At 35.6% G+C, this 16458-nt stretch overlaps 1 protein-coding gene across 5 annotated transcripts in view; it reads left to right on the top strand.

Moving 5' to 3' along the window:
- The first annotated feature begins 164 nt into the window (after nt 1-164).
- Nucleotides 165-16458, top strand: part of klar (klarsicht) — a 45022-nt gene continuing 28728 nt past the window's right edge. For 4 of the 5 annotated variants that reach the window (XM_066735001.1, XM_066735002.1, XM_066735005.1 and 1 more), the window contains exons 1-6: nt 165-365; nt 814-939; nt 1019-1148; nt 1224-1388; nt 1470-1671; nt 1745-1869. In XM_066735001.1, coding sequence (XP_066591098.1) covers nt 827-939; nt 1019-1148; nt 1224-1388; nt 1470-1671; nt 1745-1869 — 735 coding nt within the window. In that variant the 5' untranslated portion in view covers nt 165-365; nt 814-826. Of the gene's footprint in view, nt 366-813; nt 940-1018; nt 1149-1223; nt 1389-1469; nt 1672-1744; nt 1870-4096; nt 4543-4668; nt 4774-16458 lie in introns of those variants that run through there. The other variant, XM_066735003.1, reaches the window with a different exon arrangement.

Below are 16458 nucleotides of genomic sequence, written 5' to 3' on the forward strand. Positions count from 1 at the left end.
AGCCGGATTGGTCGAAAGATAATATAGGAGAAGAAAAAACTTTGCAGTTAGATGTGGTTGGTAAAGAGAGAAACTGTTTTATCATGTAATGGTATCCGGTTTAAAGAAGTTGCCGCGTAGTGTCGCTGTAAGTTGATAATCCTGCCATTCCTGGTCGCGGGAGTGTCATCTCCTGGTGCACGAGTAGAATTTCGTCATGGACACCGCTGCGGTTTATTGTTAAAAAGGGAGGATTATACAAAGTTGATTGTGTAGCTTGAAAGTGTTTATGTCAGGTGAGCGGTTATGTCGGGAGACGCGGGGATGCGATAGTGGATCGTAGGAGGAAGAGCTGGCTTTGATTTTTCACAACGACGATTAGGCTAGTAAGTATGCATGTTTGCAACGAAACAAAAAAAATCCAGAAAAGTGGATACTATTCAATGATTCTTCTTGCATCCCTCCTTACTCGCTCTTTCCTTTCCAGCTTCTTCGGTTTCTCCCTATTTTTTCGCTTTCCCCTTTTCTCTCCATTTGCTAATGCTTTCTATGGAAAATATAAATTTTCTGTTCTTTTAAGAAAAAACTAAGATACTTGCAACACATTTTTCTGTTGCTTTAACTATTTCTACTTTAATGATTTTGGATTCTAAAGTTTTTCTTTCTATCATGGAAACGAAGAGCTGGAGCAATTTTCATCCCTGATTAAGAGGATTGGAATTTCAAGTATTCCATGAAAATTTGTGTAGTCTGATGAGTCATGGGAAATTCTTGTCTTGGATTGGATACAATTTTTGTGCTTCTTTATTGGATATGTTTTGTTTTTATTTTTAGGTACAACAAGGACATGAAAATGAGTTTCTCTTTATCCTCGCTCCAGCTTTCTAGCAGGAGTCTAGAAAGGCAACGGAAAGGGGGGATACAGGCAGAAAGACCATACAACAGCCTTACCAAAAAAAGGTATAAATTAAAAATATTAATCTTATTTACAAGAAACTTCAATTCTTTCTCTTGATAATAATTATATTTGTTTTTTTAGGAAAGACACAAAACAAATTTATTCTCAACGAGCATTTTCAAATAAGGATGACTGCAAAGATGATTTTTGGGCAGCGATACGATCAAACTATGACTATATTATGGACACAAACCTAATTGACTGTTGCAAGGTAATATCAGAATTGCAGAATTTCACACACCTATGTTTATAAAAATAAATAAACCTATTATTGTTCATATTACAGGAGGCCAACTGCGAATTAATATGGGATGAAACTGATGTCTCCACACATTCATGGAGTTTGAAAGAAGTCAGTTGTCAATTCTCGGAGCTTTATTCTTGGCTGAGAATACTTCAGGAGTTGATATACTCAAAGGAAGAGAATTTATTGGACAAGAGCCTTCGTGCAGTAAGTTTATAATAGCAAAAAGATAAGACTCATGTATAAATAATCAAATATAAGACATTTGCATACTTAAAATGATCGTAGGCTCATATGGAAGAGTTGAAACGAAAGGCGTACAGACGTAAATTGTTCAATGAGCAAGCGGGAAAACTGGTGTCACGCGTGCCAGCCTTGAAGGACGAAGTTGCTTGGCGCGTAGATCATTTAAATGCAAAATGGGAATTGGTGGAACAAATAATGGCTCCGGTGGAGAGACCGGTGTCCAGTGAGCAAGGTGTAACGGCAGGTGAGTGAAGAATCTTTGCAATAAGATTCAGTACGCGGCGAGAAATCCTAAGAAAAGTTTTCACATTGCTTAGATTTCGAACATGAGGTCAAGTGCTTGAGAAAATGGCTACGAGAAATGGAATCGCGTCTGCAACCTCTTAGCTTCCATTTGGATTGGTCGAGAGTGGAGCTGGAAGAGAAAGCAGTCGAGCACATGGTAAGTATAGTCATAATTATATAGTCATTAGCAAATATTGGCGGAAGACACGTGTAAGACTTCTTTAGTGGGTCTTATCTCGTGTGGGCGATAACATAGGAAAGGTGCGAAGGAAACTATGCTGCAACAACGTGCTGACATCTGGTGTCGGATAACTACACTCGCCATCTTAATTATTGCTCGCTCAACGAGATAAAAGCGGACTCCACTTGCCTCCTTACTCCTTATCCATACACGGTAATCAAAGTACACCTTGCAGCCACATTTTCTCCTCATTTGCATTCCAAGACCATCTCACTAATCTCTTAATTACTTTTATACTCTCCAGATATCTATTATCACTAATTAACTCAACTACTTCTAGGGTAAAAGTCATACCATTGGTAGTGGATTAAAACCTATAATTCCCATGGAAATCTTTTTGTCCAAAAAGACTTTTTGTCAAACTAGAAAGAAATTTGGAATATCAATCAAGGTGTTGGGTAAGAGGATAACTGAGAGGAACGCATGGTCCGATTTTTTTTGGGACACAATTTATATCAGAAAGCAACGGTAGTTCCATCTGGGGCAGCTCTAATTGTTTACCGCGAACAAGCCCAGATGTGGGAGAAGCCGAGATCCGTGCCGAGTACCGCTACACCTGGAACAAAATTGTTACGCCGAGCCTTACTAGGTCACTTCGTCGTACCTGTCCATTCGTACTCTCCTGATTTCCAACTCATCACAAGAGAAACAAACTTTTGCTTTTTTTCTTCTGGTCTTTTCCTGTACTCTTTTATCTCTATTGCTTCTCTTGCTACAGCGTAATTCATCGGTTATACACGAGTGTCGAACAAAATTACATGCTTGTCATTCTCATTGTAATTAAGAAGCCAATGAAACGGATTTTAAAAGCGACAGTTGCTCCGAAAACGAAACCTTCCATCGGATATTTGTCTAGATTGCTCTCATTTGATTTGTCAACTTGTCCTATGGAGAGTGAACGAAGATTTCAATGGGCGAAAGAAGATGCGTAGATTTGGCAAAATGCATGCAAAGGAGACTTGTTCCCTCTTGTCTTTGACTAGAGTGAAAGTTAGTTCGACGGGGGGGGGGGGGGGGGGGGGGGGCAGAGATGACTGAGTCATGAAAGGAACAATAGATATAAAGAATCCGCTTGTGGAGCCAGTCCTGCATGTAAGGCCAATTGAAACAATTTAAGCGGTAATAAGCCGACCAGTAGAAACCGCAGAGTTGCGCCATTGAAACGCTTCGAACACAACTTGCCTATATTATTATACACGACCTTATTTCTATGCTATTTTTCATAGAAAAATTAGCGAAAAAACTGAAACCACGATAGTGCTCGCGTATTCCGAGGAAAAAATATGTAAACCTACATATAACAAAGAAAAACATGATAATCACTGTACAATTTTTACTTTAAGTAATTTATGAACAGAACAGGATATTCTGTAAATTCTTTTACCCTACATATATTATCTATTAATGTTTAGGTGTTTGTAACTGATTTTTGTCGATGGAGATAAACAAAATAAAGGACATTATTTCAAAGACGTTTCGCTGCGAGGATCGTGAAAAACGAGCGAGAAATCAGAAGCGTTTTTGTGCGATCTCTGACAATCCGTAGAGATCGGTAGAAGTCACGTAGTATCTATCGGGGAAAAAAGGCACTCTATTCGAGCATCTAAAATTCATTGCCCATTGTGTCCCTTCGCGGAAGGAAGGAGTGAGGATGGCAAGATGGCGGCTATTGCATTAGAAGTTCAAAGTGCGCGGGATATTCTACGATTTTTCACAGAAAAGTAACATTAACACATTGCGATCGGGAAACAAGATTTCTCGTTTTTAAAAAAATTACGTAGACATCGGGAAACGAGATTTCTCGTTTTTAAAAAAATTACGTACGTCGTTTGTGCACTTTGCTGGTAATTTTTAAGCATTTATTTTAGTTCTATTTTTTACCATAATGGATAAGTTTGAGCAAAAATTGCCCGATGGCAATGTGTTAAAATGTTACAGATTTTCCCAAGAGAGATACAAAAATATCCTTTATAATCATTCCTAATAGATAACTGGAAATCTCGTTGGAGAATAACTTTTTTTAAATTAAGAATGAAAGGTCGGGTAAAAACATTCATTCGAACACAAGAATAAAACGAAAGAATAGCGAAAGGATTAAAAGAGGTAAGAATGGGAACTTAGAGAAATGTTCGTTGGTGGGTGCTGTGATGTTCATTGGAGGATTTGCGGAAAATTAGAAGAGAATGGTAGAGTGTGAGAGAGGGAATTGTAAAAAGAAAGGTTCGAAACGTCGGGAGAATAACGTATTTCGGCGGAGACGCCCGAGCGATGAGATCGGGCGTGTTCGGTAATCGTTGGCGGGATGGTTTTGTTGTCGGCGGAGAAGGCCGAAGCTGTTATTCGTGCAACTTCGACGAGACCGGCTCGTCCTGGTGGACGCCGAGGAGAGTTCGCCGCACGACGTTCACCAAGTCGGAGCTAAACTTTTAACATCTGCCCTCCCCTTCTTGCAATACCAAGAAACACTAAAATTAAAAAGACAACAATGTGAAATTCGGTGCTAATCAGTGTAATTAGTGCGAGGTGTTAAACAACAATCTCATCCAATGATGAATTGCTTTCTTGACTAACGGAAGTTCTCCATGAAGCGTGAGTCTGTTCAATTTACTACTTTGTTTCCGTTTCATTTCTCTTCCGCTCCCTCTTTCTTCACTCTTTGTTTAATTCTATCTCATTAATGCATGCTTCCATTAAAACCCTTCGTTTAATTTACAGAGAGCAAGAAACTCGTACACTTATGTAATCCCAACGAGAAAACTGCCGGGAGCTTTCCCATCCTATTATTATCAATAATTTGTAATGTTTTCCGACACGTTTTATGTAAGTTCTCGTCATAGCTATTTACTATTGTTACAAGCATGCTTCAAAGAAAAACTACACTGCAATTTTCGAGGAGAAACGTTACGATGTTCTTTTTCGGTGTGATTGGAAAAACTGCTTTGTTTTATTTACAGAGGACGCGTGAAGAATTTCGGTAATGGCTCACCACGTGGCGGGCTATAGTCCTGGAAAATGTTTGCGTTTCGACGATTTTGATGATTGGTTGCATCCATGTCTATTCTTGGACTTGCCAGAAAGTTTCAAAGGTACCCTATGATGAGCTAATCTAAGAGATCAGCTTCTCGAACATTTTGCAATTGAATACTTGCAATTTATCTCAAGTTTCCACACCTGGAATTTTGTAATGCACATCAGCTTTTCCATAGGGTTTAGCCGGTTGTGATGGAAGTAAAAATGTTTAATTTGATTTTGTCTTATGGATCACTGTTTCATTGCGAAGAGACATAGTAACGTTTGGACAGAGAAGCAGAAAGAGTAGCAAGCACATAAAAAACAATACACAACACTGAGTCCTTACGTTACGAGCAGCATAAATTTTTCTGGAGAAGTGTATGACAACAAACTTGAGTCTTTCACAGTTCTCCTAAACCTTTCGTTCCTAGAATTTCTATATAATGGGCGAAATTCTCCGATTTGCCTGGCTGAGTAGCCAGATAAAAAAAGATTTGTTTTGATTCTGTTTTGTCATTAAGAGACTTCTAAATAATTTAAAGAAGAATGAATTTCCTCGTACTGGATCTAATTTTCAAGTTGCCTGACCATTGCCATCAATGAATAAGCGTTCGATATTAAACGCTAATGAGAAACTTACAAATGAATCGGGGAATAGAAGAGGCGTGCGAACGTGCGCTTGTTCCCAGGAAAAGCTCCCGTGTTTTGTAAATAATACGTGACTGGCTCCAAAATTGAAATTCAGTCTCCAAACAATAGCGAACCAGCTGTAGTAAAATAATTAGCGTGAGTCATAGCGCAATAAAGACTTCAGTCATTTATTTCACGCTGGATTTCTTGCTAATAAAATTTATTCAAGATCCGGTCTTGATTCATATTCACCGATGGCTGCATACCTATTTGTATTTCACGTTTTATATCCAGCGTTTTAAGGATTCGAGGATTTTCTCCTACGTTAAGAGATAATTTACACATGACCAAACTTTTTCACCCTTTTTTGCCATGTGCGTCAGCCCCTTCCTTCTTTCTTTTTCATTCGCCAGTATTTATCCGGCTTCTCACAAGTGCCGTTGAGTTCCTCCACTCGTGGATTATATATGGGTTCATCGAGTAAATTAATAAGCAGAAATGACTGTAACACTGTTCTCTCTCTCTTTAAGCTCGTTATATAAAAAATTCAACTGAAATTGAATACAAATTTCTTTGTTCAATTTAAGAATTGGTGAACTCTTAGCACGAAGGGCAAGATGTGATTATCTCTGTTTGGTTTTAGGATCAGTCTTATCAGTAACTAGTATTTTTAGGGTCTATTCGTATCTTCGATAAGCTTGTGTGGTCTTTGAAGAGTCTTAACTTACATTTTTAAATTAAAATATGTCCTATCGGTAGCTATAAGTACATTTATAGTACTTCTGCTGGAAATTGCGTTACTCAAAGTTCCTAATTTTGCGATTATTAACTTTAAGATAGTTTCTATCACTAGTTTTAAGTATTTTTCTATACTAGGATAGTTAATGCAAGCATGCTAGTTCTCTTCTAATAAACCTTTGAAGTATTATAATAATTGTAATTAGCCACAGTACACACGAATCAATTTCCTGTGAATGTCTCAGGATAAGATTGTTTATTCCTTGAGTAATCAGATGTGACAACGTTAAATATTGGTATCAGTGTTATGTGCGGGTATAGTGGTTTTATCCCTTAACCACCCGGGTTGTTAAAAACGATAAGAGTTAGTACTACCCGTAACACAATGACTACTGAAGTTTTTCACTCAGACCCAAACAATGATATATATGTACATATGTCAAGGTATGACGTCATGTAGCGTCATAACGGACTACCTAGGGTTAAGTTCTTGTGTAGGGTTGCCATTTATAATCCCGGACACATACATATTAGATATATTGAAAACTGTTCTATAGAAGAGCAATGGAATTGATCAAATATTAAATAAAATCATAAAAACTTATTCAATTTCATTCGAATTCTCTTAAAAGAGTTTATTATCTTGGAAAAAGAGGACGGGATATCAAGTCTATTCTCGAGTCTCTCAATAAGTTTGCATTGTTTTTTAAGGGTACGTTTCCACTATTTTAATTTTTAAATTTATTTTATAAACAAAAGTTTCAAATTATATTTTTTTTAAGCTACTGGAACCGATACACGCCTGCTAGTTTTATACAACACTACAAAACCTTAGGATATGGTACAAAGCAGAATTCAGCAACGTAGACCCGGATGAGTTTCCTGAAGAATATATCTCCACATAAGATTGCGTGGTCCTCGAGGGGCCTGATTTCCCGTTTTGAAATTCGGACGAATTTTTTGTGGGCCCTTTCTTCGCGTCTGGCCTGACCCAGCCCAGTGGGTCCGTGTTGGCTATCTCTCCTCTTTCACTCTCCCCCTCCCTCCCGTCCCTTGCCTACCCCCACCACCAAACACGTTCCTCTTTCTCCTCATTTACCGTCCGATCTATTCGTTGTGGTTTCTTCGTCGCGAGCCAACGTCTTCTTCAGCTTCTCTCTCAGACTCTTCGGGAATCGCCGGGAAACATGCGATTTCCCATTCACCCGTGCATTCCAAATCCATCGTACGCAGTGAACCTTTTATCTCGAAACGAATTCTCTTTGGTGAATTAAGTAAATTCTGATGCTGAAGAAATTGTTTCATAGATGGTTGTGATAAAATAACAAGAGTATTTTTTGTCAAAGTGTTTAAAACTTCAATGGTGGATAATTGTGAGTTTAAAAATATTATTTTGAGAAAAAGTGGAAGGAAGTGGATCAAAGAATTTATTGTACAATTTCCAAGTAGATTTTCTTTTTATTCCAAAATGTTTTATCACGAAATTAATTTTTAATTAGTGAATCAAGTAAATTTTGATGCTGAAGAAATTATTCTATTGGTGATTGTGATAAAATAACAAGATAATTTTTTATCAAAGTGTTGAAAACTCCCAGTGTGGTGGTGCATTGTAAGTTTAAAAATATTATTTTAAAAAAGAGTGAAAGGGGGTGGATCAAAGAATTGATTGTACAATTTCCAAGTAAACTTTCTTTTTATTCCAAAAATGATTTATCCCTAAACGAATTTTTATCAACGAATCAAGTGAATTTTGATGCTGAAGAAATTGATCTAAAAGTGATTGCGATTGAGACCAGCAAAATAACTTTTTGTCAAAGTGTTGAAAAGTCCCAGGGTGGTGGTGCACTGTGAGTTTAAAAATATTATTTTAAGAGAGGGGAGAAGGGGGTAGAGAAACGAATCGGTCGGACGATTCCCGAGCAGATGTCGTTGTCCTCGACAACACACCGGATCTATCCGTTTTTTTTTCCGGCAACCCTCATCTGCCTAAGCGCCCACGCGCGTCTCAGCGGCTTCTTCAGCGTCGAAAATTTATTCATACACGCACAATTCCTTTATTCCATCCATCCTTCGAGTCCGTCTCTTTGCTCCCACTTGCATGTTTTTTATTTATTTTTTTTAATGGTTCCTAACTTTTTTTCATGTTCATTTATTATATTCTCTCTCTCCCCCCCCCCCCCCTATGTACATAAAACACCAACTGGTTTCGTTTTTAACATCAATCTTCCTCCGGAATTTCACCTTTACTCGAATTCTCCAGTCGCTATTCAGCTTTGGTAAACCGTTTCTCCAATTTTTCCGGGAATTATTATTATATATACGGGCAAACTTTCAACTCGGAACTTTTCTCGCTGGTTTTGAAAGGATCTGTGTAATTATTAATGCAATGGACTGTAGAAAATAATGACGATAATCGGGCAGGGGAATAAAAGGAGGCTAAAGTGGATTTCCCATTAGGTATAGAGCGCGATCTTTACGATCATGAAATCATAAAACGCGATGGAGGCCGTACACGTCAGATCGTAAAGAATTTTATGCACTTTCAAATCGATTTCTGCCTCCTGCTGATTTGTTTGGGGCATTATATCATTATCCGGCGAACTTCATGGTATAAGAAACGGAGATAGAATGATAAAAAGAGAGGAGAGATGGTAGGGGGAGTGTCTCCGTGTGTACCTTTCCACTTTTGTGTGCCAGCTTTTCCTTTTTAATCTTTGACCACGATCTACTTCCCCCCAAACAACTCTGCCCTCTTCTCTCTCAAAACAAAAACTGCCAGCGAACCCAATGTGACTCTTCCTCCTGTTTATTTACACTCTCGCTAGTTTCTTCGAATTTTTGTAAATTTCATTTTAACTGATATTTGGTAATGCTGAATAATGTGATTTATGGGAAGATGATATCGTTTACAGTAGTTGTGACAAGTTTCTAGTCACTTTTATTTTCAATTAAATATCTGCAAATAATTAATAAAAATTACTAGGAAAATAAATTTATAATTATGAATTTATTAGAGCTTTTTTTGTAAATAAACGCATCTCCCTCATCGGTGCTAGTTTACTCTTTAATATCGTTATGCTAGAGTAATATTATTGCACAATCACGTAAGAATCCTATCATTCCCATATAATTTTCCTTTTTATGCCCTATAAATGATTTAAGTTTTATGGTTTTTTGTTGAATATTTTATTTTTTAAAACAAAAACAATTAACTAATCAAGCTTTACGTATCCTTTCTTATCATTTATTTATTTGTACTTTAGTTTCTAAATCCCACTTATCACTGGGTATTCTCCTTCTGAATCCCACCCTGTTTTAACAACATTATCGTCTAATCACGTAAGAATGCCATCTTACCATACGAAAAACCAGTTTAATTTCTTCGATTTTCCTCCCATCATTTTCCCGTCCTTTTATTATTTAACCCCGTTGTTTTTCTCACCACCTTTTACCACTGGCCGTATACAGCCACCCGTCCCAGGATTATCGTCAAGTCACGTAAGAATCTGATCGGTTTTGCGCCGGCAAAACCAGTTTGGTTATTATAGTTAGTGCAGTATCTACATTGTGACCAAGGAGTAGGGTCACTAGTGTCTTTTAAATATTAAATGTGCTGCAATTTTCCAGATATTCGTAATTCTCTGTTGGTGCAATAGGCCATAATACTGCTGTCTCTTTTCAAGTTTCATGTAAAAAAAATCTAGCAAGAATTTAAAAGGAATTTCTTTGTTTAATCTACAAATAGCTGTAATTCTTAGCAGAATGCTTATAGGAATACATGTATTATATATCAAGCTAATTTTAGGACCAGTGATGACCACTGGTTCTGAACTGGTTCTATTGGCTATTAAAGTATTCTATGAAAGGTTGTAGTATTTAAATTTTGAGGACCATTTTTCATTGCTTTTGTTTAATCTACAAGTAGGTGTAGTTCGTAGCACAATAGGATCGTGTATTGTATCAGGCTAATTTTAGGACCAGTCATGACCACTGGTTCTGGACTGGTTCTATTGGCTATTAAAGCATTCTATAAGAGGTTGTAGTTTTTAAACTTCGAGGACCATATTTCGTTGCTTTTGTTTCAATCTACAAATAGGTATAGTTCTTAGCACGATATATATAGGATCATGTATTGTATCAGGCTAATTTTAGGATCAGTCATGACCACTAGTTATGGACTAGTTCTGGACTGGTTGCCCTGACTGTGAAAGCATTCGTTTAAAGGTTGTTTTCAAACTTCGAGGAACATTTTTCGTTGTTTTTGTTTTAATCTACAAATAGGTGTAATTCTTAGCACGATAGGATCATGTTTTGTATCACAGGTTAATTGTAGGACCATTGATGACCACTGGTTCTATTGGCTATTAAAGCATTCTATGCAAGGTTGTTAATTTTGAAACTTCCAGGATAATATTTTCTTGGTTTTTGAAACGTTCCTTGTGATATTTAGTCAATGTATTGAGTCACAATGTTGTTTTCCTTGTTGAACCCTTTCACTACTCATTTACGAGACGAGCGGACGTTGCCCAAGTTTTAGTTTCAATTTTTACGCGTAATAAACGTGTATACAATCTAAAGAGGCATATCTTCGATTACGCATTACGAAGAGTAAAATACTGAGAAGTAGTGAATTGTTCTTAGAGAGATATTTCATTAATTTCCTTCACGTGTCATTATTGCTCGATACTGTAACTCCGTCGGTTTCTCCATTTTTCATCGACAAAGCTTTTCCCTATTTTCCTATGTTGAAAATACTGTTTTTACAAACTGCTTCTGTTGCAAGAGAACAATATACTTGACAATTTTATCTTAGAACGATAGGAATATTGGTTAAGGTAGTTGTATGAAAACAAAATTTTAAAATTCTGTTCAGATTTATTCCAAGCAGTTGTATGGAATTATTTTAAACCCTAAACCACGTCTGCCATTTTCTATAAATTTCATCTTCAATTGGCATAAGTTTTTACAAACTACGATATTTGAAAGGGTAGAAAATACTGAAATGAAATTTATGGGACGATAACCAAAGGCCTCGTCAGTTTCAATATCAATGTACAGATGTTCAGAGTCGTTCAATTTTCTCGCTGATGCACCAACATTTAAATCATCTGGTGCTTCCATTTCATGACGATTTAACGGTCGACTTTTCGATATTCGTGATCGTTTACAAGATCTACTGCTGCTTCTTGTTCGTTTCTTGGTACTATTCACTGTATTTTTATCCATTACTGAAATAAATAAATTTGCTATTAATAAGTAATAAAGTGTTAAACGAGTAACGAAGGAAATACGAGTGTTATAGTAGTAGCTTCTCTTTAAAGAATCATCCATGTGCCAACTGACGCTGCTCATATTTTTCTGCATCCGTTATACGACAATGGTGACCTCCATAGATCCATTTAAGAGGATTGTTAATACCTTAGACCAGTATTGCCATAATGTGGGATTTTTGACCCCCTATCCGTATGTTGGCCATTATAAAAGAGTCAAAACGGGAGTCTTAAAATCTCATAGTATGGCAACAGTGTTTTAGACCCGTTAGAACGAGTCAGACACCTGTATTGTACTCGAATGGTTGTAAAAGGTACAAGGAGTGGATCACTTAGGAGTGAGAACCTTTATATAAACCAATATGTGACCACAGGAAGTACAGCACTGAAATTTTATAAATTAAAATATTTACATTTTTGAGGATTGTGATCACTCAGTGTATTTTTTTCGAGAACTTCACATAATTTTAAAAACCAAACAATTTTGACAAAATGCTAGAATTTTATTCTCTTAAATGAGATATGTAAAGATCTCGTGAAACAGGAGGAAAAAGAGTGGTGGGGTATTTGTTTGGAAAGCATTCACTGATTATAAAAAATCCCATGATAAGCGTTTTATATACAAAGTGTCGGTTAACTTTTGCTAGACCGATAATTTTTTATATGCAGGGTACAAGATTAAAAAGAAATTCCAATATATAATTTTACTATAACTCTTAATTTAAAAGTTATTAACAATTAAAAATTCTACGATTCGAGGTTTTTTAATTATATATCTATTCGATGATCTTCTATTGGTAGATAAATTCTAATCAGCTGATCTGTAGAAAGTTTCCAAGCAAAGCATTTTATCCTCAATAATTTTTTAATTAAAGGGAATGGAATAATAATAATTGGCATAAGAATCTTATTTCCCAAATCATCTCTGCACAAATTTATCGTCTTTTGCACTGTTGTATATGTTAACCAGTGTACGGAAGACTTCATAAAATAATAAAAATAATCGGTAGTAAACGTCGCTGATACTAGTCTCACTCTAACCCGCAAACATTATTAAATGTTTGTAACCTCAGACTTTAACCAAATGCTTTGACAAATGCACCAGTAAACTTAGCTTTTATTTGATCTCATTTGCAATATATTTTAAGAACGGTTGCGTTATGATTCTCATCGAGAAAATGGCAAATAAATAAGAAATTTTTTGTCGTAGAATTTATGCAATATTTCCTTGCATGAAGGATTAAATAAATTGTTCTATGTTGCTTTCATATTTGACCACATTTATTTTACAAACGTTTGTGGCAAACTCAATTTTAAATACGCAAGTATCATGACATAAAAATAATACAATGAGTAATAAATAAAAGACTATACTAACGGAATACTTAATAAATTTGTTTATTCGAGTAGTTGACTAATATTTTGCTTGTAAAAAACAGGAAGTACGTTATATATATCGTGTCCTATACTAAAATAATTCTACCAAAAAATTATAATTTTAATCCCATTAAAATAACACACTACTAAAAATAATATTCAAGTATCTTGAGATAAAAATAATACAATGAGTAACAAATAAAAGACTATGCTAACGGAATATTTAATAAATTTGTTTATTCGATTAATTGATTAATGTTTTGCTTGTAAAAAACAGGAAGTACATTATATATAGTGTCCTGTACTAAAATAATTCTATTAAAAAATTATAATTTTAATCTCATTAAAGCACACTACTAAAAACAAGATCATTAAACCTTAGTATAAAACAACATTATCTTACTAAATATATACAAAAAAAAAATTAAATTAATTTTCCCTTTAAAATCTACGACAGGTATACTAATTGAAAAAAACATTCAATTAAAGAAAGTAGTAAAATCAATATTATAGTCAGGCACTATTAATATTAATATACATATAACAGAACAAAATAATTTTAACAGAAAAGTATCAAAAACTCTCATTAACATTTTCCCGAGTTAATCAAACACTTTGTATACATTAGGAATAATCAGAGGGTCGATACAAATTTCTTTCTTTAATCTACAAAATGTTTTGTACCATCTGCATCGTACGAGTACGTTCAACTCGTGTTTCCCGATAGAAATTGCGTAGTTTTCCGGAGTGTTTTTTTATGGGTTGTTAAACGACGTTGTACTACGTGGGGTTGTACAATTGGAAGGGTTCGCCGTGTGATTTGGTTTGCGCGTTGGATGCCGGAGCCACGTGAATACGCGTCGAACGACTCGAACGTTGGTTGAATGAACGAGACTGGCGTGTGCTAGCCGCTTGTTTAGCAGCTTTGCCCGAGAACGCCTCGCAGATCTCCGAGGTCGAACGAGTTCAACGCGATTTTACTCGCTTTCAGAGAAAGTACTAAGCTTGTTCCTGTATTCTCTCTCTCTCTCTCTCTCTCTCTCTCTCTCTCTCTCTCCCCCCCTCTTTATTTATCTCTCTATCTCTGCTTATTTACTATTCACTATTTTTTTCATTCTATTTCTCTATTCACTATTCCTGGTCCCCCCTTCTTTTTTTATTATTCGCTATTTTTAAATCTTTTTCTCCCCTCTGTTACCACTCTTTATTTATCCATATGCTTCAGTTTATTTATTATCTATTCTTTTTTATATATTTATTTTTCTCTGTTCAATATTCCCTTTTCTATTTTTTTTATTTTTCATAATTTTTAATTCTACCCCCCCCCCCCCTCTTTATTTATCTCTCTATTTTTGTTTATTTACTATTCATTATTTTTTTAATTCTATTTCTCTATTCACCATTTATAGTCCACCCCTCTTTTTATTATTCGCTATTTTTAAATCTCTTTCTCCCCTCTCTTACCACTCTTCATTTATCCACGTACCTCAGTTTATTTATCATCTATTTTTTATATATTTATTTCTTTGTTCACTATTCCCTTTTATATTTTTTTTACCATTCCTAATTTTTAACTCTCTCTCTCTCTCTCTCTCTCTCTCTTTCTTACTATTCTCCTTTCTCCATCTCGCCATCTCTCTTTATTTCCTATTGGCCATTCTCTATCTATATACAGTATATATATATATATATATATATATATATCTCTTTTCATCTCCCCCCTCATTCTCCCCATGCTCGACCTGCTTGTGCAACCAAGGGCACCGGTACTCGCGCAAATTTATCTTCTTGTTTAGAACGCTTTCATCCCTCCAACTTTATTTCTTACTCGTACCTACTCTCTCTCTCTCTCTCTCTCATTTTCCTCAAGCCTCTCTCTTTGTTTACTTTAGAATCTCCGAACCCGAACAATATACCCGCCACTTACGTGGAATCACCCAGAACTTGCTTAGAAAATCTCTCTCTCTCTCTCTCTCTCTCTCTCTACTTTGAAACCGTACACAGAGCATAGCAGAGTTTAGCGAGAATTCGCCAAGTTTTCTCGGTAGTACACCTCGCTCTTTGTCTCGCTTTGTTTACAATCTCGACGACCGAGAGTGGCATTGCTTACGAGGCACGCAAACCACTATAATTCCTAGCCTCTCCCTTTCCACTTATCTCTTTACAATATCGTTTTCTTTGTTCACGCTGCAAAATGTAAACAATGAGAGGCAAACGGTGGCGAAAGAGACCCAACTATGCGAGATAGGATAAAAATGAATTTTCACCGTCGGGAACCTCCGACGAAGCCCTGCATCAGCCACAACACTGTAATTATTCAGCCGGTTTACGACGAGGAAAGCCAATTAATTTTCAACGATGCTTTTTAACGGGCGTATCAATCGCTTCGACTCATTCGACTTTCCAACCGCCTAAGGCTTATTTAGGATCGCGAATTTAATCAACTTATCCTCTAATGATACAGGAAATTTTTCTTATTTTTCTGTGTTGGGAAAAAGAACTTTTTTTGTTTAGGATCAAAGGTTTTTGTAGTATTTTCTTTCAACAATTTGCAATTGATACTAGCTTAAAGTGTGAATCGAATTAGTCAAGTGTTGAGTAATACTTTTTTTTTAATAACGCTTGTGTGTGAAATAAAAAATAATTTTTTAGAGTTCTTTAGAATTTTTTCTTTGAAACTGTTTAAAACTCTTTAAAATTCTTTAGAATTTTCAATCTATGATCCAAGGTTCTTGTAGCGTTATGTTTGAAAAGTTTACAATTAATATACGAGTATAGGAATGTGAATTGAACCAACCAATCGTGTAATAATTGAACAAGGTTTCTTTGTGTGTCAATAAAAAGAAAGAGGTCTTTAAAATTCGTAATGTAGGTTCGAAGGTCCTCGAGTGTTTCTTTTATGTTATTCTTCAATTAATAGGGTGACTGTACCTAATTTCAGTCCTCTTCCAGAGCTCGTTCCTTGCTAAATTTCCAACTCAAAAGGTTTAAATTCATTCCAGAACTTATATATAATTTTCAGATCAATAATAATTATAGAGTTAAAATTTAATTTTAAACTTGGCAACATTGCTTTGTAACAGGAGCAAAATGAACGAATTTAGAAAAAATAGAAATTTTTCAACTTAATGCAGTCCCTTTTTTATAACTGGATAGAAAAATAATATTTTTTTTAATTTTCTTTTTTTTCTTATTTTAGATAATGTACAAAAATAATTGATTAATCTTACGATTTGTTCCTACATCCAAAATACTGAAAATTGGTTGAAATAGTTAAAAACAACAATTGGTACATGTATGTTATTAACATCTGTGTAAGTTGAGAAAAAAATTAATTTTAACATTTTCCAGTCAACAATCGAAGATTTTTATGGTTTTTTGCTAGAATTCTGTAATTGTTTTGGGAACACTATTGAAATGGGCTAATCGGATAACGATGTAGGGTTTCTTTGAACAACGTTCGTGCGAACTGTAAAAA

Source organism: Prorops nasuta, unplaced genomic scaffold (assembly GCF_024137725.1).
Source record: "Prorops nasuta isolate Cenicafe-Biocafe unplaced genomic scaffold, Cenicafe_Pnas_1.2 PNAS00014, whole genome shotgun sequence".
In the NCBI taxonomy this organism is placed as follows: Eukaryota; Metazoa; Arthropoda; class Insecta; order Hymenoptera; family Bethylidae; genus Prorops; species Prorops nasuta.